At 44.1% G+C, this 25183-nt stretch overlaps 1 protein-coding gene across 1 annotated transcript in view; it reads left to right on the forward strand.

Moving 5' to 3' along the window:
- Positions 1-25183, forward strand: part of LOC126469691 (monocarboxylate transporter 3-like) — a 378620-nt gene that overhangs the window by 248203 nt on the left and 105234 nt on the right. Inside the window, exons 2-3 of the mRNA XM_050096857.1 lie at positions 22930-23207; positions 24471-24614. Of these exons, the coding sequence (XP_049952814.1) occupies positions 22930-23207; positions 24471-24614 (422 nt within the window). The remainder of the gene's footprint in view (positions 1-22929; positions 23208-24470; positions 24615-25183) is intronic.

The raw sequence follows: 25183 nt of genomic DNA on the forward strand, positions 1-25183 counted from the left end.
AATAATCTCCAGCGAACACTACTGTTTCTGACTCTGACCGAGCGTGTGTCACATAGCAGACTCGTGTTCGGTAAGAGAAGCGTTCAAATCCCCGTCTGGCCATCACGATTTAGATTTTTGTGGTTTCCCTAAATCGCTTAAAGTGGTTTTGAAAAGGACGTCGCCGATTTGCTTTCTCATCTTACTCCAGTTTCGAGCGTGTGCTCCGTCTCCAATAACCTCGTCGTCGACGACGGGACGTTGGAGGCAGCTGCTGACGCTGTCAGGTTGTGCTGGTCATGGCGCTGTACAAAAGTCAGGAGGCAGAGTGTCGCGTCCTACGTGTCGGCGTTGTTTTCGCCCCCGTGCCGCAGCCGCAGCCGCAGCCGCAGCCGCAGCCGCCAGCTGGCGATGGCGCAACAGGCGCCTGCCCTGCTTTGCATTGCGCCGTCTCTCACCTGCGTCCCATTACAAACAGTATGCCATGCTGCTTGTCCGGACTTTCGCCAGCAGTTGCAATGAGCTGTCATATTTAAGTCGCTCTACCGGTTACCTCCTCTCTGGTATCTGAGTACGTTTGCGACGATTGTCAGTTCGCTTTCTTTTGTTAAAATCTCCAGAAATCGGAAGTATTAGCTCACTGGCCAAAGACTTAGGCACCTGGTGTAATGAAGGTACTATATTGAACTTGGATTAGTAGTAACTGAATAAGCGAGAAAATTCTACAAGCGAAACAAATAGCCAAGCCTGTCTAAAACTTATACAAATGAATTTCCATGTCCTGACCTCTGCAAATACGATCATCACTTGACCTTCCGAACAGTCTGAGTGGGAGTGACTTTCAGAAAATCAAATATGCAGGGAAAAAATCAGTTTATCCCCGAATCCATTTTATCTAGCATTTTAAATATGTGTCTATTCGTATGCACCTCCGATGTTCGATTAATAAAATCAGTCTTGGGACTGAGCAGCATAGCAAGAACTCGTCGTGTAGTCTGTTGCTGACGCATCGGCAGTGACAAACGGCCCAGTCTACAACAAATCCGTCCCGGAAGGCCATGCCCACGGCGGGTGGGAACTGCAGGTTGTGTCACGGGCTGTGGCTAAACATTCCTTACTAGCGACGTGGAAATTGCTACACAACGTCAACTCTAGCCCTTTATCGGTAGGTCGCCGAAATACACACATCAAAAAAAGTTTTGCATCACTTCGGTTCCCAGAGTTCCCGAACCTGTACAGAAAATTGGTCTAGAGATAAACGTAAACATTATTTCCACCCTTTTTATTGTTCATGAAAACCACACATTGCATGTTGTACCACCACACAGCGAGACCTTCAGAGGTTGTGGTCCAGACTGCTGTACACACCTGTACCTCTAATACGCAGCAGCACGTCCCCTTGCACTGATGCATGCCTGTATTCGTCGTGGCATACTATCCACAAGGTCATCAAGCCACTATTGGTCCAGATTGTTTCACTCCTCAACGGCGATTCGGCGTAAACCCCTCAGAGTGGTTGGTGGGTCATTTCGTCCATAAACAGCCCTTTTCAATCTATCCCAGGCATGTTCGATAGGGTTCATGTCTGGATAACATGCTGGCCACTCTAATCGAGCGATGTCGTTATCATGAAGGAAGTCATTCACAAGATGTTCACGATGGGTGCGCGAATTGTCGACCACGAAGACGAATGCCTCGCCAGTATGCTGCCGATGTGGTTGCACTATCGGTCGGAGGATGGCATTCACGTATCATACAGCCGTTATGGCGTCTTCCATGACCATCAGTAGCGTACGTCGGCCCCTCATAGTGCCACCCCAAAACATCACGGAACTTCCACCTTGATGCACTCACTGGACAATGTGTCTAAGGCGTTCAGCCTGACCGGGTTGCCACCAAACACGACTCCTATGATTGTCTGGCTGAAGGCATATGCGACACTCATCGGTGAAGAGAATGTGAAGACAGTCCTTAGCGGTCCATTCGGCATGTTGTTGGGCCCATCTGTACCGTGCTGCATGGTGTCCTGGTTGCAAAGATGGACCTCGCCATGGACGTCGGGGTGAAGTTTCGTATCATGCGCACAGTTCGAGTCGTAACACGGCGTCCTGTGGCTGCACGAAAAGCATTATTCAACATGGTGGCGTTGCTGTCAGGGTTCCTCCGAGCCATAATCCGTAGGTAGCCGCCACCCAGTGCAGTAGTAGCCCTTGGGCGGCCTGAGCGAAGCATGTCATCGAAGTTCCTGTCTCTCTGTATCTCCTCCATGTCAGAACAACATCGCTTTCGTTCATTCCTAGACGCCTGGACACTTCCCTGGTTGAGAGCCCTTCCTGGCACAAAGTAACAATGTGGACGCGATCGAACGGCGATATTGACCTTCTAGGCATGATTGAACTACAGACAACACGAACAGTGTACCTCCTTCCTGATGGAATAACTCGTTTTGATCGACTGTCGGCCCCCGTCCGTCTACTAGGCGCTGCACACAGTCAACGTCTGTCTCAAGGAGTTCTGGGAACTGGGGTGATGCAAAACTTTTTTTGTTGCGTGTAATACTGTAGAGAAAATTGTATCTCAAGCATATACTGCCACGATAAAAAGCAACAAGACTGTTTGCATACCTACAGCTGCATTTCCATACATGTAGTGTGTAGTGAACGGTACTTTGAACACCAATGTCATATATGCCGTTTCCTTTCCGAGCCGCGAATGATGCGCAGGAAGAACTATTATTGGTGAACCTCCAAGTTAGAATGGTTTTCTCTGGTACCCTAATTGGCCTTTCGTGATACATCTGTAGGAGGAAACAAGATATTTCTAGGAGCGTACGCTCCCGGAATTTTAACAATAATCACACCGTGATGCACACTTATCTACTGTAGTTCGTGAAATGTATTCGCAGCTGCAAAAATGGACAACCCTCAGCTGCATAATGGAATGACGACAATGAAAGTCTGTGCCGGAGCGGGACTCGAACCTGGATTTCCCTCTTATCACGTGCGGTCGCCTTACTATTAAACTGTCCGTGCATGCTTCACGGCCAGAGCCAAACTTCCATACGTCATCAATCATGTGTCTACAACCTACACTCGTACATCCATTATGTATATTCTAGTACGGGGAAGACATTTCAATTGAAAGTCGCTTGCCCGGTGTCGGCGCATAAATACAAAATGGCAGTGTTTGTGTTGTTCAGACGTGCGATGCCATGTTCTTTCTGACATGCATGCATATCCGAAGGAACAACACAGACACTGAAATATCGTATATACCTCTCTTATATTGTCTGCCACTGGAAATGGATGAGCAGCTACGTGAGGCTACACGAACCTGTGATAAAAAGCGCTGTTCTTCTTTGGATCTTCTCTGTTCTCCTTATCACTCCTGTCCGGTAACGACTCCAGACTAATGAGCAGTATTCAGGTACCGATCGAACGTGGGTTTTGTAAGCTACGTCCTTCGTGGGTGAGCTACACTTACGGAGGATTCTCTCAATAATTCTGTCTTTCCTACATTTGATTTTCTGTGATCGTTCCATTTCAGATAGATCAGTGTACATACTCCCAGATATATAAAGGATTTCACTATTTCCAGCGACTTTTCGGAAGTCGTGTCTACATTTACATGAATAAATGGTTCAAATGGCTCTGAGCACTATGTGACTTAACTTCTGAGGTCATCAGTCACCTAAAACTTAGAACTAATTAAACCTAACTAACCTAAGGACATCACACACATCCATGCCCGAGGCAGGATTCGAACCTGCGACCGTAGTGGTCGCTCGGTTCCAGAGTGTAGCGCCTAGAACCGCACGGCCACTCCGGCTGGCTTACATGAATACTCCGCAAGCTACCATACGACGCATGGCGGATGGTCCCTGTACCACTGTTAGTCATTCCCTTTCCTGTTCCATTCGCAACTGATGCGAAGGGAAAACGATTGTCTATACGCTTCCGTACGAGCCCTGATTTCTCTTACCGTGTCTTCGCGGTTCTTACGCGAAGAGTATGTTTGCGGCAGTAGGATCGTTTTGCAATCAGTCGCAAATTATGGTTCTCTATTCTTTATAGTTGCAATGTTACAGTTCCTGTGTTGTTCAGAAGTACGATGCAATGTTCCTACGGTCATGCATGCATGTCCTAAGGAACAGGCACTGCGGCGACTACAACCGTTATAAAATACGAGGGTTGAAGCTTAAATAGTGGCAACTATCTTTTCACAACCGTTACAAAAGAGTTACATGTTTGCACCTGTTACACCTGTTACTGTTTTTCAAAGTAGTCACCAGCGTTGTGTAGAACACGTTGCCAGCGATGTAGAAGGGATTGTATACCGTTAGCAGATCCTATTCTGTTGATGGCGATTCTTGTGTACGACTGTGATGGTGTTATCCTAACGCATTACGTTCCTCCACGGCAGGCCGTCAATGCACAGTATTACTGTTCGTTTTTGGAACATCGCCTGCGACCAGCTTTGCAAAAGAAACGGCTGTGCAACCCACCCATCATTTTGCACGACAATGCGCGGGTGCATGCAGCGCAAGCTGTGGCTACTGTGTTCGGTCAGTGGGACTGGGAAGTACTGTACCATCCACCATACTCCCCGGACTTAAGTCCTTGTGACTAGGTGCAAACACGTAACTCTTTTGTATCGGTTGTTAATAAATAATGCCACTATTTTTGTTCCAACCCTCGCACAAGAAATGCATTCGCAGTTGCGAATATGGACAACCATGAGCTGTATAATGGATTGACAACAACTAAAATCTATGCCAGACTAGGACTCGAACCCGGATTTCCCGCTTATCGTGAGCGATAGCCTTACCTTTTTTTCTTGTTTATTTTCATTTTGTTCGGTACTGTTCGTTGCGTTTGGTCGGGGCGGACGTCAGATAACATCCGTTCAAGTTCATCGTTGATTCCTTTACTCAGTTTTTTTTATTACAGAGGGCAAGCAGCCCTCTTACCGAACACGCTGAGCTACCGTGCCGGCACCATTAGGCTATCCCAGCACGTTTCACGGCCGCTCCCAAACTTCCATATGTCGTCGTTCCTGCGTTACAACCCGTCCTCGTACTCACGTTATGCAATTCCAATACATGGGAGGACATGTTAATAATGTTAATTGGAAGTCACTGCCTGGTAAAGGTGGATAAATGCGGTATTACAGTACCTGTGTTCATAAGAAGAACGATGCATTGTTCCTCCGGACACGATGTATCGTACGTCTGAACAACACAGACTACTGCAGAATCGTATTTACACATCTACTCCGGACAAGCGACTTTCAGTTAAAATGTCTCTCTGCCACAGGAAAATACTTAATGGGTGTACGAGTGCTGGTTGACGACATATGGGAGTTTGGGTCTGGCCATGAAACGTGCTGACAGCCTACTGAAAAGGCAACCGCTTGCGGTAAGCGGGAAACCAGGGTTCGTATACCGGTACGACACAGATTTTCACCGTGGTCAGTCTATTATACAGCAGATGGTTGTCCATATTAGCAACACCCAATACATTTCATGTATGTCGCTCTCTTTTCATCTAGTTGGTCCTTGAACCCACAGTGCTTTTGTTAATGCTTATCCATTACGCATATTTAAGAACCCGTGACTGTTTATTCAATATAAACAGTCACTTTTTAAAATACTTATTTGTTGCATAATACGGTTTTCGAACCTTTTCAGGCTCATTTTCAGGAGGTGAACGGGAGGTTACATGGTCGTTTCATAGCGTAAAGCTGGGAGTTGACTCTGTGGCAAGAGGGTGGAACACGCTTCAATTTATGTCTGTGAGTTTTGTTTATTTGGAGATGTGGATCCAAAAATGAATTCTGTACGTGCTGCGACAGTATGAGCGCCTTTGGTATTACCATTCATCTATCAGTTTCCATGGTGGTTGAGAGCTGGCGACACATCACTCACTTTTCAAAGGATGCTGCACAACTGGCACTTGTATTAAGATCTTCACACGAAGATATAACATATTTTACTCAGACGCATTACTTGTTTTTGTTTGCAAATAATACAGTCAACGTATGGAAAATACTTTAATCAAAACTAGCGTTAACATGAAAGCCCAAAAATAAAATGAAGTTATAACATTTTCAGAGAATTGTATCTGTTTATATGTACATGAACTTTATATTTAAACACAACAGGAACAAAACTTCATGTAAACTGCTGTCTTATTGCTGTTCTTCCATTAACTTGATGTGGAATATTAGTAAAACCACATTCCGTTTCCTGTAGCTAAAAGGTAATATGTTTTTGAGTATTAATTTATTTTAACAGTAGAATGCTTGGATATTTAGACATATAACGAAGAGTTTATTCCGTGGTAGTTTATTGATACTGACATCAATGTAGTAAGGATATAAAGAGAGGGATGGAGCGGGCATTAGAGGGTTTGGGGGGGGGGGGGGGTTGTTGGTTGACTGACTAACTGTTTTCAGCTAATGTCTTCAAAATTCTGAAGGAAAAATTTTTGTTTATCAGTTCCGTCTTGTCAATGATTACGTCGTCAGCTGCTGTATTTGTGTTGATGAAGATTTCAATTTCATCAGGAAGTTCTAGTTACATGCTTTTGTTGGCAAGAAGAAGTAACTGGAGGTTCTGTTCTGTGCTGTTTGCAGGATGACTGTGTTTGGCAATATGTGTGGGAATCTGGATTTTTTCACATTAAGAAGACGGAGTGCATCACTGTGCTCTTTAAATTTTGTTGTGAAACTTCAACTTGTTTGTCCAATGTCGAAGCTTGGAGATGAATTACAAATGATTTTGTACACACCTGGCTCTTGATACTCACGCACAGTGGTTTTGACACTGTGGATCATTTTATCCTGTATTTTGTTGTTGGTGAAGAAGCTTATTTATATCTCATTGTCTTGAAGAGATTGGCCATTTAACGCGAAATCTTCACTAGCACTAGCACTATGGGACTTAACTTCTGAGGTCATCAGTCCCCTAGAACTTAGAACTATTTAAACCTAACTAACCTAACGACATCACACACATCCATGCCCGAGGCAGGATTCGAACCTGCGACCGTAGCGGTCGCGTGGTTCCAGACTGAAGCGCCTAGTTTTTTGCTTCCTGAAAATGTGAAAGTTGAGCTTTTGATATCTATTTGAGGTTTTTAAATCGAATTAGTTAATACCCTACAGTGAACTGCTTTTTTCGTATAATTTATTATGTTCTTCGGCTAGATTTTCTATTTTTTGTTTTGTTATTCCATATATCATAAGTGTCATCAACATGGTGGTTGTAGTAAAGGAGCTTATCTTTGAGTTGTGTTTGAGATCTAAAAAAGTTGTTTTCAGGATTGTTGATATATATGTCTGCTACCAAGCCAGCAAGACTACTACCCTATGCCAATCTGTCTTCCTAAATGTAAGACTTGTTGAATAGGAAGTAGTTGTGTGTTAATATAAATTCCAGAATCTCTAAGAGTTTGTAGATGTCAGTTGTAACCATTGCTTCATGTTTGAATATGTTATTTTTATTATACTAATTGTTTGACGGGTATGTTTTGTCAAGAAATATAAATCTAGCTGTGGCTGGAATGTGGATGTGTTTTATGCTGTTGGTGAGCTCGTATCTGTTTTGAACGGAAAACTTATTTACAAACATACATGCCTCGTGGATAATGTCGTTAAGTTTCCTGGTGATTTTATAGGTTGGACTATTGATGGAATTAACAGTGGGATGTATGGAAAAATATAGTTTGTGGATCTTAGGTCGTGACCTCGATTTTGGTGCTGATTTGTTCATCACTATACAACGCTTTGCTTCGATTGGTGTCGAGAGGAAATTGTAGTTTTTAAGTAGCTTGTTAATTTTGTTTCGGGATTTGGAAGACGGGTCATATTCTATTTCCTGTACGTTATTATATCTGAAAAATTCATAAGTTTTTTAATATAATTTGATTCATGTACGACAAACATCTGTGTTGTCCTTGTCTGTTCTGATAAAGAGGACATTTTCGCTCGAAAGTTTTTTTATGTCACGTGATGTCCTATATTCATTATTCAACCTATTGCACTTTTTTCTGGTCTGTATTTCTCACAATTATGTTGTTGGTCTTATGGACTATAGCATTTCGTTCATTATGCTTTAATTTAGCAGCTGTGCATAATACCTTTGTACTCACTATTAGATCGTCAATATTGTTTTTATTTAGTGTAGTGGCAATATTGTGTTTAAGGCATTTGTTTAACAGCTTTAATTTATTATTGCTGAAGCATATTTCCGTAGTATTTGTCACTTTGTCAAAAAAGTGTGTGATGTGTTACCAACTGTCGATCACAATCGAAGCTGACACATGGATAGTAATAACAAAGGTGCCCGTACTGTCACAGTAAGTACAGAATTCATTTTTGGATCCAAATCGCCGTATGAACAGTACTAAAGGCGATAGATTAAAACATGTTCCGTCTCCTTGCCACAGAACCAGTACTCATAATTACGCTATTATATAGTCATGTAAACTTCTCTTGTGCTCCACCTGAAGGTGAGCCTCAAAGGGTTCGGAAACTGATTTATAGAATAAACAATTATTTCAAAAAAGTTACTGGTTACAGTTTTCTACACTATGCAACATAATTAAAGGATCACTCGATAGAAACCCCGTAATTGTTTCCCACTGGGACGCATAAGCTTGAAATTCGGCTGAAAGGTGCCTTTAATCTTCCTCTGTAACGTTGCAAAAGCACTACACTGTGTGACGTCACCATCGAGCTCGACGACACTTGAAACAACAATGTGTCGACACATGCGAAAAAAACGCTAGATCTCAGAAGTCCATGTGTTGTGTAAGATGGGTTAATAATGTCACATTGGCCCCAAATTTCACCACAATTCTGCCCAACGCCACCGCGAACGTGTCACACGATGGGAAGGTCGACAAACCGCTCTTATCGACATTCCAACCATTCTTTTGACGCCTTTACACCTCTGCGATGGTGGAGGTCAGAAAGGCAACGTCCAGCGTTGAAATCATGCTGTATTGTCATGGGTAAACGAGGAAAGCTTTTCAGACTGCCGCTCAGAATCGACACGAAAAGGCCTCGGGGGGTGGCATAAGGGGCAAGGGCGTCAGTGAAACCACCCCTTCCCTTGAGGGCTTGATTTCCACACATTTCGCGGTCGAAAAAGACAGTTTGCAGTGCGATGAGCAGCAGGACTACGTTCGACAATGCTGACACATCACCCCTCCCCAGGACTCTTCTCTAAGGACATTATGAGGTTGCATCCCCATTCAACGTTATCACACTTCTTTGCAATGGGGCGCGACCGCAATTTTTGCTCTCGTGTTCAGGTCAGAATTACTAGGGACCATTCAATACCATTCGACGAAATTTGAACGTGATCGAAGCAGCACAGGGTGCTTATGCATTTTCAGCCCTCCTGTTCCACACTCCCCTGTTGCTTGATCTCGCGGGGGAGAGGGGATTGCGAAATTGATACATGCGTGAATAAAATGGGAAAGGGTTCTTCTAAGACCCCCCCCCCAGCTCTACAACACTTCAGCAGCACCTGCCCAACTTCATTCATAATTTTAAAATATACCTGTACTGAGTCAAGCTTTGAAGTAGTGCTACGCCCCTGCTGGCAGGCAAGCCCTTGACACGCCTCCGAGCCCAGATCCGAGAATTGCATCCTTGAACATCAATGCAGACGCTAGCCAAGCCTGCAGCTTGTGTTGAGTGATCGTGACAGACGGTCATTGAAGAGTGTTGTGGCGAAAAATAAGAGAACTATAGCTGCAAAAGTCGCTGCAGAACTCAATCTGGCACTCGCGAACACTGTCAGCATCAAAACATCAAAAAGAGAGTTCCAGATGCAGAAAACTGTAGGGCAAGCTGGAGATCCAAAACCGCTCATAACCGACACAAATATCCATAACAGAACAACGTGATACCGAAGCCATAAAACCTTGACTGTGGCGCAATGGGAGAAAGTTTTTGGTCATATGACTATTGTTGTTCGCTGTTTTCACGTTACAGTGGAGTTTACACTCCAAGAGTGATCAGGGTGGGGGTTCAGTGATGATCTGGGCAGCCATATCGTGGTATTCCATGCACCCCATGGTTACTCTGCAAGGTTGCGTTACTGTCAAAGATTATGTGACCATTTTGGCTGACCATGTCCATCCCACGGTACAATGTTTGTTCCCCTATAATGATGCTCTCTTTCAAGAAGACAGGGTCCCTATTCACACAGCTTACATCGTCCAGGGCATATTTCTGAGTACGAGGATGAATTGTCGTACCACCTCTGGCCACAACAGTCACCAGATCTCAATATTATTGAGCCCTTGCGGTCTGCTTAGGAGATAAGGGTGCGTGATCGCTACCCACCTCTATCGTTCGAGTATAATGACTTTTCTGGAGATTATAAATCTACTCTGTAGGAATCAGCATGGGTTTCGAAAAAGACGATCGTGTGAAACCCAGCTCGCGCTATTCGTCCACGAGACTCAGAGGGCCATAGACACGGGTTTCCAGGTAGATGCCTGGTTTCTTGACTTCCGCAAGGCATTCGATACAGTTCCCCACAGTCGTTTAATAAACAAAGTAAGAGCATATGGTCTAGCAGATCAATTGTGAGATTGGATTGAAGAGTTCCTAAATAACAGAACGCAGCATGTCATTCTCAATGGAGAGAAGTCTTCCGAAGTAAGAGTGATTTGAGGTGTGTCGCAGGGGAGTGTCGTAGGACCGTTGCTATTCACAATATACACAGATGACGTTGTGGATAACATAGAAAGTTCACTGAGGCTTTTTTCGGATGATGCTGTAGTACATCGACAGGTTGTAACAATGCAAAATTGTACTGAAATGCAGGAGGATCTGCAACGAATTGACGCATGGTGCAGGGAATGGCAATTGAATCTCAATGTAGACAAGTGTAATGTGCTGCGAATACCTAGAAAGAAACATCCCTTATAATTTAGCTACAATATAGCAGGCCAGCAACTGGAAGCGGTTAATTCCATAAATTATCTGGGAGTACGCATTAGGAGTGATTTGAAATGGAATGATCATATAAAGTTGATCGTTGGTAAAGCTGGTGCCAGACTGAGATTCATTGGAAGAATCCTAAGGAAATGCAATCCGAGAAAAAAGAAGTAGCTGAAGTACATTTGTTCGCCCACTGCTTGAATATTGCTCACCAGTGTGGGATCCGTATCATATAGGGTTGATAGAAGAGAGAGAGAAGATCCAACGGAGAGCAGCGCGCTTCGTTACAGGATGATATAGTAATCGCGAAAGCGTTACGGAGATGATAGACAAACTCCAGTGGAAGACTCTGCAAGAGAGATGCTCAGTAGCTCGGTACAGGCTTTTTTGAAGTTTCGAGAACATACCTTCACCGAGGAGTCAAGCAGTATATTGCTCCCTCCTACGTATATCTCGCGAAGAGACCATGAGGATAAAATCAGAGAGATTAGAGCCCACACAGAGGCATACCGACAATCTTTCTTTCCACGAACAATACGAGACTGGAATAGAAGGGAGAACCGATAGAGGTACTCAAAGTACCCTCCGCCACACACTGTCAGGTGGCTTGCGGAGTATGGATGTAGATGTAGATGTATCGCCGTTTTCTGAACTTTTCATTGTCTTGCAGAAAGAATGCTACAAGATTCCCCTGAAAGCCATACTTGTCCTATATCTATCCATTCTGAGACGTCTGTAAGCTGTTTTGAATGCCAACGGTATTCCTACTCCGTGTTAAGTGTGGTAATTTGTTGAGTTTTCAGTGCTCCCACATTTTTGCGCACCCCCTGGACATTTTTCATAACAAGCTGACTACGTTGTAAGCCTCAGTAAAGACTATCAACATTTGTAAGTAGGCTGTTTAGGTTTTTATATTGGTAACGCCACGTAGCGTTCTGTATGAAAATCACTGGCTGTGCTGTGTGCAGTCTGTGGCTGGTTAGGATTGTTGGAATTTGCTATTGTAGTGTTGGGCAGTTGGATGTGAACAGCGCGTTGCGTTGCGCAGTTGGAGGTGAGCCGCCAGCAGTGGTGGATGTGGGGAGTGAGATGGCGGAGTTTTGAGAGCGGATGATCTGGACGGGTGTCCATCAGAGACAGTAAATTTGTAAGACTGGATGTCATGAACTGATATATATATATATATATATATATATATATATATATATATATATATATATATATATATATATATATAATGACTTTTGAACACTATTAAGGTAAATACATTGTTTGTTCTCTATCAAAATCTTTCATTTGCTAAGTATGCCTATCAGTAGTTAGTGACTTCAGTAGTTAGAACCTTTTATTTAGCTGGCAGTATTGGCGCTCGCTGCATTGTGGTAGTTCGAGTAACGAAGATTTTTGTGAAGTATGATTCATGAAAAGTATAGGTTATTGTTAGTCGGGGCCATTCTTTTGTAGGGATTATTGAAAGTCAGATTGCGTTGCGCTAAAAATATTGTGTGTCAGTTTAGTGTTGATCAGAATAAGTAAAGAGAGAAATGTCTGAGTACGTTCAGTTTTGCTCAGCTGTTTGAAAAGCAAATAATGTAAGAGGTTTGTCAGCACAGTCATTCATAAATTTTTCTAAGGGGACGTTTCACATTAAATCGTTAGGTACTAGTAGACAGTGAGGTCTAAATGACCCTAACTTCGAAACAGATAAGATATAGCTAATGAAACTCCAGTAAAACAGCTCATCCAAAGTGATAGATTAGATATAGATCATCCATCAACAAATCGCTTTTAAGTTTTCATATGTTGTTGGAACTTTCCCTAGTGCAACAACGCAGCTTCTATTTCACATGTACGCCTTTATTCGGAAACATCAGCCGGTATAGTCGAACAACTGTCAAGGTGAGAGGCAATACATCAGATAGCAGGTGTTGAGTGGAGCCGACACGTGTCACAGTGTTTGCACAATGTGTTTGTTGAAACGGCGGGGACGAGCTGGGAGCACCGGCTATGTAATTACAGAGCCACTCTAGGAAGAGAAGCAGCCGGAGCGACGCTCGTTGGCATAATTAACGACAAAAACTCGGACGGTCCCTAAGGCTTCTGGTTACGCATTCCTTTCATTAAGATTAAACGCCTGTAAACAGAAAGATACAGGAAAACTCTTTAGAGCGGCATATTGGTTACCCGTCATCCTTACTCAGTGCCAGTACGTGGTGACACCCACCTCAGTCCTTTCGCCCCATAATGAATTCGACGTGCCGAGTGGTTAAGGCACTGCAATTGTATTCTGGAAGACCTGAATTCAAATACACGTGCGGCCATCAAGATTTTGGTTCCTCGTAATTTCCGTAAATCGACCAAGGCGAATAACTGACGGCTCTTTTGGAAATGACTGACCCAGTTTCCTTCCTGATCCGCCTGTGGCGAATTCGCCGTTGTCGTGACGCCATAATTTTCCATTTTCTCCCACTTCGAAAGATTGGGACTAACTTCGACTGAATTTACTTTTATACTCTATTTACATAATACATAAAGGAGTATTATGGACAATGATATGAAAGTATTTAGAATCATTCAGCATCCTACAGGGCGAGTCACTAACTATTGCCACCTAGAATAACTCGGAATGTACGATAGTAGCTGAAAAGTTCGTGGGACAAATGTTCCATGGGATAACGAGGGTTTTTTTTTTGTTACTAGGTGGGGTCGCGTCAGAGATATGAAGGTCAATTTTGTATTTTTAAATGGGATACTATAGTTTGGTATTTATTTTCTGATAGCGGCTGTCCAGACGAATCCAATGATGTGTAACAGTAGGGTCTTTGGAGGTCAACGAAGGTCACAAAGGTGGCATGAACGTCCATTTACAGTAGGTTTACGAAGTGATGACCATTGGTGTCAATGCAGTGCTGAAATCTTCGTATCATGGATTGAGTGGTATTCGTTATCACATCGAAACTTATCGAAGAACATGCTCTAACAATTCTCTCTCATATATCGTGCAAATAGTAAATATTCACCGAATACTGCGTATCCCTCTAATGTGCCATTGACATGTAAACGCCATACGACGGTTTCGCAATACAACGGTAAGACTAGTATCGTCGAATCAAGCGAATGTGAATGATGTATTCCTTCGAACAACAAGTCGTATGCTTCTCCTTTACGGAGAATGCCAACGAAACTCAGTGAGAGCTAGAGACTTATACGCTGAAAGATATCCTCGACGTACTCACACTACACGTCGTACATTTAAATATGCGTATGATAAACTGAGAACAACTGTGTCTTTAACGCATCGGAAACATATCCGGCATAGGAAAGTTACTAACGAGGAAATGGAAATTGGTACTCTTACCACTGTGGATCGACATCCTTGTGTTGGTTCACGTCAAATCGCAAGGGAATCTGGCATGAGCCAAAGCGACTTCAGATTCTGAGGGATGACATTTATTGATTTGATTTTTTTACTGACGATGCTATATTCATGAACCATGGAAATGTTAATTTGCATAGCATGCATTATTGGGCAACTGAAAATCCATGTTGGCAGAGGCAATTTGCACACCAGAAACCGTGGTCGGTGAATGTATGGTGTGGGATTCTGGAGCACAGAATTATAGGCCCCTATTTCATCGAAGGAAATCTTAGTGGTAGGAAGTACACCACATTCCTGCAAGAAACATTACGTCTGTTATTGCAAGAAATGCCTTTAGGAACAAGCTACAGAATTTGGTATCAACACGATGGGTGTCCGGCACATTTTTCACCGATGGCTAGAAATGATCTGCAGAGTCAATTCCCAAATCGTTGGATTGGACGCGGAGATGTGCCATGGCCGGCTCGTTCGCCTCTGGACTTTTTCTTGTGGGGATTCGTAAAAGACATTGTTTATAAAGGCGTTCCAACCACACCTGAAGATATGCGAGAGAGAATTGACAGAGCATTAAGGAAGCAACCGCCGCTCCCCACTCACGGAGCGCAATGCTCGCTTGTTGACGTCTCAGAACTAAGACAGGAAACGTGTGGAATCATACAAGAACTCTTGTGTCTGTGGAAGGTTCTTCAAACGATTCTGACACAACTCGGAAGTATTGTTGTGAATTATCTTGCTTAAGGTACAGGTTCTTGTATGTGAACAAAAGTATGCAGAGTGTTTCCATGACAATCGTAGAAACAGTGGTGCATCCGGAATGAGGAAATTCATCAGCGAGAGTAGCAATCGTTAATCGTCGGTCAGACTACAATTTTTGGTCCATGATTTCATCGGTCTGGATAATGTGCCTACCACTCCACTTCCTTTCATACACTTTTGTTTGGCCGCTTTTAAAATCTCAATGGCATTATCTAATCGTTTTATCGCCCATTATTGTAGATACAAAAGGAAGAAACACCTTCTCATAAATTTGAGCAGCCATAGATCATTCTGTGCACAAAAATCAAATAAGAGCACGCATTTCAGATACGGCCGTTGCAATAATTTTCTAAACCACACCTAAACGATTGCTGAATTGAAACAGTTACTTCTGTGGCTTCATAAACACTAGTAGATGTCGCTTACTCCGTGAAATTTTTTTCTGAGCAGCCAACATTTAAATATGAGGAAACGTCCTCATTTTATTCGAATACACCCGGTAGCTTCCCTCTTTCCTACTCGTATAATTTACAGCCTAATACGGGTTCTATTGACGAATTTCACAAAAAACAGTGTATCACTGACGCCTCTGAATATTATTATTGATGTTTGTTAACAGATTTCGTACAGTGTACCTGCAAAGCCAGTATCACAAACTCGCTCTAGGAATTCTCTATTTAATGTTGTTATATTAAGCAGGAGCATACTTTTATATTTTCTGTTGTGTGACGTTTGCTTATACCACTGAAAAAATGGAGGTAAGTTAAAGTTCAACTGAATTTTATCATTTTCAGAATACTGAAAGCGATCTGTTTTAATTGTTAAAAACCATTCAAAAGCCAAGATCGTATAAAAAGTTTCTTTACTTAAGACGACCGGTTTCAGCAGTCATTGCTGTCATCTTCAAGTCTTTAATATTTTTTTGTTGTAAACCATGTTCATTTTTCGCTGAACCTCACGCACAAGATGTCAAGTGGATAAAACTCAGCAGCAATGACAGACGTTTATAATGTGCTGAGTTTCGTCCACATGACAACCAGTGCGTGAGTATCAGCGTAAAATGAATATGTTTTACAACATAAAAAAAATGTTAAAGACCTGAAGATGATAGCAATGATTGTTGAAACCGGCCGTCTTAAATTTAAGAAATTTTTGATGTGATCTTGGCTTTTGAATGGTTTTTAACAATTAAAGTTTAACGTCACGTCGACGATGAAGTAATTGCAGACAACCAGACAGACCAGAATAGGGAAGCAAACTAGCCGAGGCCTTATTAATAGAACCATTTCGGCGTTTACATCAAGTGATGTAGGCGTAAAACGAGATAGGGCTTTATATTTAGCAGGTACCAACTTCGTATCTAGTGCCTCACACAGTGCATTACATTATTCCGTCTGGTGTTCGAGGTCTGAGGAGACGAGTTTTGTTGTCGCTTATATTAAAAATGGCTCTGAGCACTATGCGACTTAACTTCTGAGGTCATCAGTCCCCTAGAACATAGAACTAATTAAACCTAACTAACCTAAGGACATCACACACATCCATGTCCGAGGCAGGATTCGAACCTGCGACCGTAGCAGTCGCTCGGTTCCAGACCGTAGCGCCTAGAACCGCACGGCCACTCCGGCTGGCGCTTATATTAAAGGCTACGCCAGAAGTACCCAGAGATGTTTCATAAAGCGGAACTTTCTAGCTACTCATTCAAGAATCCTTCCAGCTGGTTAGTCAACTGCAACGTTGCACCTCGTACCTGTTTCATACAACGCGTTTCAGACCTCTGTCGTCTCTGGTCGTCCTGAACTATTTCTTTTAAATCATGTGTGTTAAATCGGCTCATCCTCCTTTTCTCTCCCTGCAAATGCAAATAACTCTGAATACATTTATACGTATTCAAATTGCAACTAACGCAACCAATTTAAAATGCAGCCGACACTGGTGGTAGACAGGAGGAAGAGAAAGGAAGGACCAGCTTCGACTTACTCATTTCATTCTGTGAGTAGCGTCGCTGATCTTACGCCTTTAGCTGAGGGTGCTCAGCGACAGGGATGTCGTCTTAAGTTCTACTAGCCATCGGCGTAACTGTCGGCTGGAGGATGGATAAGACATGCTACGTCAATGGGAGATCGTACAGGCCGTGGGCTCCTCAGGTGTCAGGGGTGTACCACGAGTGCCTCGATTCAGAGAAAATCGCCGCTGCCGGTTGACAACGGGTTAAGTCGCCATGGACCACCACGGATTGTAACTGTCGACAGATGTGCAAAAGTGTTGCAGATCACTGTCAGTTCAGAGCAAGTCAACAACAAATGATGAGCAGCTATACTACCTCTTCACTATGGAGCCAGAAGCTACGCGTATCGTGCCCCAGAGTAGAGAGAAATTGTGGCCTCGGAGCACCGCCATTGGACCCACGAAGCACGGAAAAGGGCACTGTGGACTTATAAACGTTATTAACTGCAAATGGCAGACTACTCCCGCGGCACCATTAAGGAAGATGTTGGGGTTGTCGTCGTTTGCAGATACGCCTCTCACCAGTATGCTGCACAGCGACCCTCAGTCAGGTGACGTCATTTGAGTGACTTTCCGCGCACTGAATTCACGGAAGAACGAATTTTACGTGCTGCATTTAGCTTGACTTTAAACTGTCGTATCTCGACAACGAATAAAGGTTACTAGATAAAAAAAAAGTTTCTAGTTCTTCTATTTATCTACCTTCGTGCAGACTTTGAAACGGTTCAAAAATGGTTCAAATGGCTCTGAGCACTATGGGACTTAACATCTATGGTCATCAGTCCCCTAGAACTTAGAACTACTTAAACCTAACTAACCTAAGGACATCACACAACACCCAGTCATCACGAGGCAGAGAAAATCCCTGACCCCCGCCTGGAATCGAACCCGGGAACCCGGGTGAAACGGTTCGTACAGGTTTAAAGTATAGAAGTGGCGCGCTTCAAAACCTCCCAGAAAAACGTGTTTTTTGTAGGTGGAATCCAAACGAAGCAAGATATTTTTAAATGGTTAAAGATTTTCTTAGACCAACGTCTGATACACCGGTGGACTAAACTTGAACCATCAGTCTCGCTCCAGTCTGGAGTTATTAAAGGGTGACGTAAAATCCGAGCGGTACACATACAAGTGGTGCCATTAACTGCGCATTAATTTCAGTCCAGTAAAAATCTTTTGCAAAAGGAATTAATCGATCCGCAGAATTTGCCTGGACACCAGGTCCGATTCGTCATTCAAACCTTTCTTAATGTACTGTAACATATCTGCAGTAAGGCAAATTTTCGAATGGTTATACAAATTGTCGCTGGTTCAGGCTAAACCAAAAACTTTTCACCCCATTTTTCTCTCTCAAATAGGAACCGAGCACCAAACCCCACTTCCCCCAAAACGCGGCCTTTTCATGTATCTTTGTCACAGTGCTTCTGCTCGAAAAGTATTTTTTTTTTTTCAGTTTATTGGCTTTCGGTTGGCACCCATTCAGCCTGCTCAGCTGTGGAATTGCAATTATGACGACACGAACGTAAGGAAAAAACCGGAGAAATTTCCGACTCGGCCGGAAATCGAACCCGGGCCCCTTCGCTTGGCAATCCGCCATGGCAGCGGAGCGTGGAGGATGACAGCTTCTCCCGCCGTCGATTTTGAAAAGCAAATTTCAGTTTGTGTGCTTTTCACAGCAAACGTCAGCTGTACTTGTTGACCCACGTCCTGTGAAAGCAAACAAAAGAATGTTCTTTACTTCCGAGAAAACAGTGCTCATCTATTTTCGATTAAAGTAAGCAGTTTTACCGGTTTTGGCGAAGTTGAGTGGTGCCAATGCATTGACTTGTTTTTATTGTGTTGGTGTAGGTTATCCACGTCACTGTGTCAGAAAGCGAGTGCGGGTCTACAGTAGTCAGAACGGTGGCGCTGCAGTTGTTTCCGACACGACGACTCCTTCCCTCATACTGAAGCATGCCGGAGTGTAAGACTAGTGGATTGTGGATTAGTACGGAAGTTGAGTGTGCGATCTTGCTGTTATAAAATAGCACTGACAGGCCGTAGATGACCGATTGTCAGTCTCAGATGCCCTCTACTGAAGCTGTTTTTTTGTGAGACTTGCGGGGTGAAAGGTGAAAATTAAGTGACGCAGTGTTTGCAGTTGCAAATGTGCTTCATAAGAAGAAAAATGGTGCTTGAAAAAAAGTCAGTGCTATAGTTCACATTTCAGACGAAAAACATAAGAAGTTTGTCCAACGCAAACAAAACAGTTGTACTCTTCTTTATTCCACCTCCATCACGAGAAATCATTTCTGCTCCGTCAAACGAAGACAAGGTACAGAGCAACGTCCCTGCGACCAAAACGCGCTTTGTCTGTGATTTTTTGGTCATCGCCAATTGCGTGACTAATCATTCATTTCCGTAACTTATTCGAAGAACGCTGTAACTTTATTTTAATAATTAACCATCAGTTACAGAATACACGTTCTAATGTCAGAGTTTCTTGTAGTGTCATGTCAGACTCAGAGTCGGATCACAGACTTGGTAACGAGTCTAAATTGCGTGTATGTCAACGTAATTGTTGAGCATTCTCTGACCAGAGATAAAATATGAATAGAAAATTTACTACAGAAAATCTATTATACGTAAAAAAATATATACACTACTGGCCATTAAAATTGCTACACCAAGAAGAAATGCAGATGATGAACGGGTATTCATTGGACTAACATATTATACTAGAACTGACATGTGATTACATTTTCACGCAATTTGGGTGCATAGATCCTGAGAAATCAGTACCCAGAACAACCACCTTTGGCCGTAATAACGGCCTTGATACGCCTGGGCATTGAGTCAAACAGAGCTTGGATAGCGTGTACATGTACAGCTGCCCATGCAGCTTCAACACGATACCACAGTTCATCAAGAGTAGTGACTGGCATATTGTGACGAGCCAGTTGCTCGGCCGCCATTGACCAGACGTTTTCAATTGGTGAGAGATCTGGAGAATGTGCTGGCCAGGGCAGCAGTCGAACATTTTCTGTATCCAGAAAGGCCCGTACAGGACCTGCAACATGCGGTCGTGCATTATCCTGCTGAAATGTAGGGTTTCGCAGAGATCGAATGAAGGGTAGAACCAAGAGTCGTAACACATCTGAGATGTAACGTCCACTGTTCAAAGGGCCGTCAGTGCGAACAAGAGGTGACCGAGACGTGTAACCAGTGGCAGCCCATACCATCACGCGGGGTGCTATGCCAGTACGGCGATGACCATTACACGCTTACAATGTGCGTTTACCTCGATGTCGCCAAACACGGATTCGACCATCATGATGCTGTAAACAGAACCTGGATTCATCCGAAAAAATGACGTTTTGCCATTTGTGCACCCAGGTTCGTCGTTGAGTACACCATCGCAGGCGCTCCTGTCTGTGATGCAGCGTCAAGGGTAACCGCAGCCATGGTGTCCGAGCTGATAGGCCATGCTGCTGCAAACGTCGTCGAACTATTCGTGCAGATGGTTGTTGTCTTGCAAACGTCCGCATCTGTTGACTCAGGGATGGAGACGTGGCTTCACTATCCGTTACAGCCGTGCGGATAAGATGCTTGCTATCTCGACTGCTAGTGATACGAGGCCGTTGGGATCCAGCACGGCGTTCCGTCTTACACTCCTGAACCTACCGATTCCATATTCTGCTAACAGTCATTGGATCTCGACCAACGCGAGCAGCAATGTCGCGATACGATAAAGCGCAATCGCGATAGCCTACAATCCGACCTTTATCAAAGTCGGAAACGTTATGGTACGCAGTTCTCCTCCTTACACGTGGCATCACAACAACGTTTCACCAGGAAACGCCGGTCAATTGCTGTTTGTGTATGAGAAAACGGTTGGAAACTTTCCTCGTGTCAGCCCGTTGTAGGTGTCGCCACCGACGCCAACCTTGTGTGAATGCACTGAGAAGCTAATCATTTGAATATCACAGCATCTTTTTCCTGTCGGTTAAATTTCGCGTCTGTAGCACGTCATTTTCGTGGTGCAGCAATTTTAATGGCCTGTAGTGTATATACACTCCTGGAAATGGAAAAAAGAACACATTGACACCGGTGTGTCAGACCCACCATACTTGCTCCGGACACTGCGAGAGGGCTGTACAAGCAATGATCACAAGCACGGCACAGCGGACACACCAGGAACCGCGGTGTTGGCCGTCGAATGGCGCTATCTGCGCAGCATTTGTGCACCGCCGCCGTCAGTGTCAGCCAGTTTGCCGTGGCATACGGAGCTCCATCGCAGTCTTTAACACTGGTAGCATGCCGCGACAGCGTGGACGTGAACCGTATGTGCAGTTGACGGAGTTTGAGCGAGGGCGTATAGTGGGCTTGCGGGAGGCCGGGTGGACGTACCGCCGAATTGCTCAACACGTGGGGCGTGAGGTCTCCACAGTACATCGATGTTGTCGCCAGTGGTCGGCGGAAGGTGCACGTGCCCGTCGACCTGGGACCGGACCGCAGCGACGCACGGATGCACGCCAAGACCGTAGGATCCTACGCAGTGCCGTAGGGGACCGCACCGCCACTTCCCAGCAAATTAGGGACACTGTTGCTCCTGGGGTATCGGCGAGGACCATTCGCAACCGTCTCCATGAAGCTGGGCTACGGTCCCGCACACCGTTAGGCCGTCTTCCGCTCACGCCCCAACATCGTGCAGCCCGCCTCCAGTGGTGTCGCGACAGGCGTGAATGGAGGGACGAATGGAGACGTGTCGTCTTCAGCGATGAGAGTCGCTTCTGCCTTGGTGCCAATGATGGTCGTATGCGTGTTTGGCGCCGTGCAGGTGAGCGCCACAATCAGGACTGCATACGACCGAGGCACACAGGGCCAACACCCGGCATCATGGTGTGGGGAGCGATCTCCTACACTGGCCGTACACCACTGGTGATCGTCGAGGGGACACTGAATAGTGCACGGTACATGCAAACCGTCATCGAACCCATCGTTCTACCATTCCTAGACCGGCAAGGGAACTTGCTGTTCCAACAGGACAATGCACGTCCGCATGTATCCCGTGCCACCCAACGTGCTCTAGAAGGTGTAAGTCAACTACTCTGGCCAGCAAGATCTCCGGATCTGTCCCCCATTGAGCATGTTTGGGACTGGATGAAGCGTCGTCTCACGCGGTCTGCACGTCCAGCACGAACGCTGGTCCAACTGAGGCGCCAGGTGGAAATGGCATGGCAAACCGTTCCACAGGACTACATCCAGCATCTCTACGATCGTCTCCATGGGAGAATAGCAGCCTGCATTGCTGCGAAAGGTGGATATACACTGTACTAGTGCCGACATTGTGCATGCTCTGTTGCCTGTGTCTATGTGCCTGTGGTTCTGTCAGTGTGATCATGTGATGTATCTGACCCCAGGAATGTGTCAATAAAGTTTCCCCTTACTGGGACAATGAATTCACAGTGTTCTTATTTCAATTTCCAGGAGTGTACATAAACATACACACATATAAACATACATATACAACCCATGAGTACATACAGTAGCGACAATAAGTTTTTACATTCTTACGATAAAATTGAGAACTCGCTTTCAAAAATGTAGCTTCATTTGTATTTTAGCGCTAAAAAAACGTTTTTCGTGAGGATGACAAGCAGTACGACGACAAAAGAGGCTGGCTTCAACGAGTATTAGCACTTCGTAATGAAGCCTCAACCTCGAAACAACTAATGACCAAATGCATAAAGAAATTGAGTAGTTTCGAAAGAATGTTTTCCAGAAACTATTAGCAATTAAAGATCTGCTGTAAAGTTGTCTTCGAAAAATGAGTGCAGTTAGGAGCAAGTGTTTTGGGTGTGCAGGACGGTGAACAACGAGAAGCCGCTGCTGAAGGACGAGAAGGCAGCGCAGGAAGTGGAGGACGCAGACGACGAGGCGGAGGCGGCGTACGCCGTGGTGCCGCCCGACGGCGGCTGGGGCTGGGTCGTCATGCTCGCCGGCTTCTGCTGCAACCTCATCGTCGACGGCATCATCTCGTCGTTCGGCATGTTCCTCGCCGACATCTCGCGGGACCTCGGCGAGTCCAAGCCGCGCGTCGCCATCGTCGGCTCTCTGCTGTCCGGTTTCTACCTCATGGCGGGTGAGTCAGGCGCCTAAACTGCTCCACGTCTTAGCGGGAAAGACCGCGGTTCTATTTCCCGTCGATGTCGGAGTTCTCGCTCGAATGTAAACAGATGGGACAGGAATGCGGGCGTACACTCATTTGAAGAGAACTTCCGGTCACTCACTTGAAGTGTTTTAGGGAAACCACGGATGGCTGAACGTAGATCGCTACACCGATCCTGAGTCTAATGTCTTAAATACTCTGGTATTTTATTCTTTCGAGCTACCTAAAAATGTTATCTCCACGACCTTTGTCTGTTATGTTAGAAGTTCTCCGATTTTGGATGCCCCGGGCAAAACAACAAGTCAGCCGTAACCGGACATAGTGAAAAATGTGGCCAGCACGGTGGATTCGACTAGCATTTCTGGAGGAGACCGATATAAATCCCCGTCCAGCCAATCAGTTCTATGTTTTCCGTGGTTTCTCTGAATCCCTTATGGTTAATGCCTAATTGCTTCCACAAAAAGAACGCTGCCGATTTCCTTAACCGTCCTTCCTCAGTCCGAGCTCGAGCCTTTAATGACTGCTTTCTCTCCTTCATTGCCCTCAGTTCGCATTTAGGAGTAACTGGATCCAAAGTCCAGTACAGCCATCCTGATTTAGATTGCCCTAAATCTATGAAGGTGAATGCCGGGATGGTTCCTCTAGAGAGAACAACGTCCGTGCCTTTCCCCAGTCAGTGCTAAGGTCCATCTCTAATGATTTCGGTTCGACAGGACGTTGAATACTAATCTCCTTCCCTTTTCTACTTTCTATGAGAGACTCAAAAACCGTCTTTAAATTAATTTTGTAACAACCCCAATTAAATGCTTTTATTTTTCATCTACGTTAAATACTGCAGGTTTCAACTATGATGTGCATAACAATGTGAAATAAATGCAATTAATCCCCAAAACCTTGCAAACATAGCCATGGTGTCGTATATAATTAAGTGTAGATTTGTCAACTTTGACCCTCCTTTGATCAGTAATGGAACATTTCGTCTCACACTCTCTATTATTTTAAGAGACGCACAGAATGTAAGGCGTGTTTTATGACTGAAGTTTAAATGGAACGATTATAAACAATAGACCAAGTACTTTCTTATGCACGTTAAATTTATTTCATCAACAAATTGCTTTTATTTTTGACTTTTGTTGAGCTCATTGCATAGCGTTTGTAAGAAAACTAATAATTTTTTATTTCAGATTTCATTTATTAAAATTGAGTGTTGTACATATTTGATTATTTCTGTTACAGGTCCTTTTGTGTCCGCTCTTGCCAACCGATATGGTTTCCGAGTAGTTGCAATACTAGGAAGTGTTCTGGGATGTATTTCATTCGCTTTGTGTTATTTCGCAAATAGTGTTATTTACCTGTGTATAGGATATGGATTTCTCGGAGGTAAGATCGATGTCCCCGAAATAATGAATTAAAGTTAGTTAATGTATGAATTTTAAAATCGCTACTCATAATAGCTTAAGCAATACTAGTACTGTAGCATGTTACTTAAGCAGATTTTAGTGATATAAACGCTTCTAAGATGATGCTTATTTTTTTAACCATACCATTTACATAACTAATTATGAAGTGCGATTTACTGAACTTTTTTGTGGCAGTAGGAAACAGAAAATGAATCAGAATGGAATTATACTCTAAATGGTAGGTGAAAAAGGCGAAGACAGAAAGTGCCTGTTTTCGGCGTTCTGCCAAGCGTTGTTTTGTGTTTGTGTTTCAGTACACTTTTTTTCTGATTGTTACAGTAACGAGAAGCAATATTTTCCAGACGATGCCTATGTTTATTTTGCAGCTTTGAGTACCATTGGTATGGCCGCTGTGATATTTGGTTTAGAAAGCCTTCCTTTATAGCAATTTCTGGAGTTCCTTAGGTACAGAACAAAATGTAACAGAAATGGAAAGCTCGATCAAGTAGCCTATAGCAACATCTGTTACCACACGTCGTGGCATGCACT

This window comes from Schistocerca serialis, chromosome 3, assembly GCF_023864345.2.
Source record: "Schistocerca serialis cubense isolate TAMUIC-IGC-003099 chromosome 3, iqSchSeri2.2, whole genome shotgun sequence".
Taxonomy (NCBI): Eukaryota; Metazoa; Arthropoda; class Insecta; order Orthoptera; family Acrididae; genus Schistocerca; species Schistocerca serialis.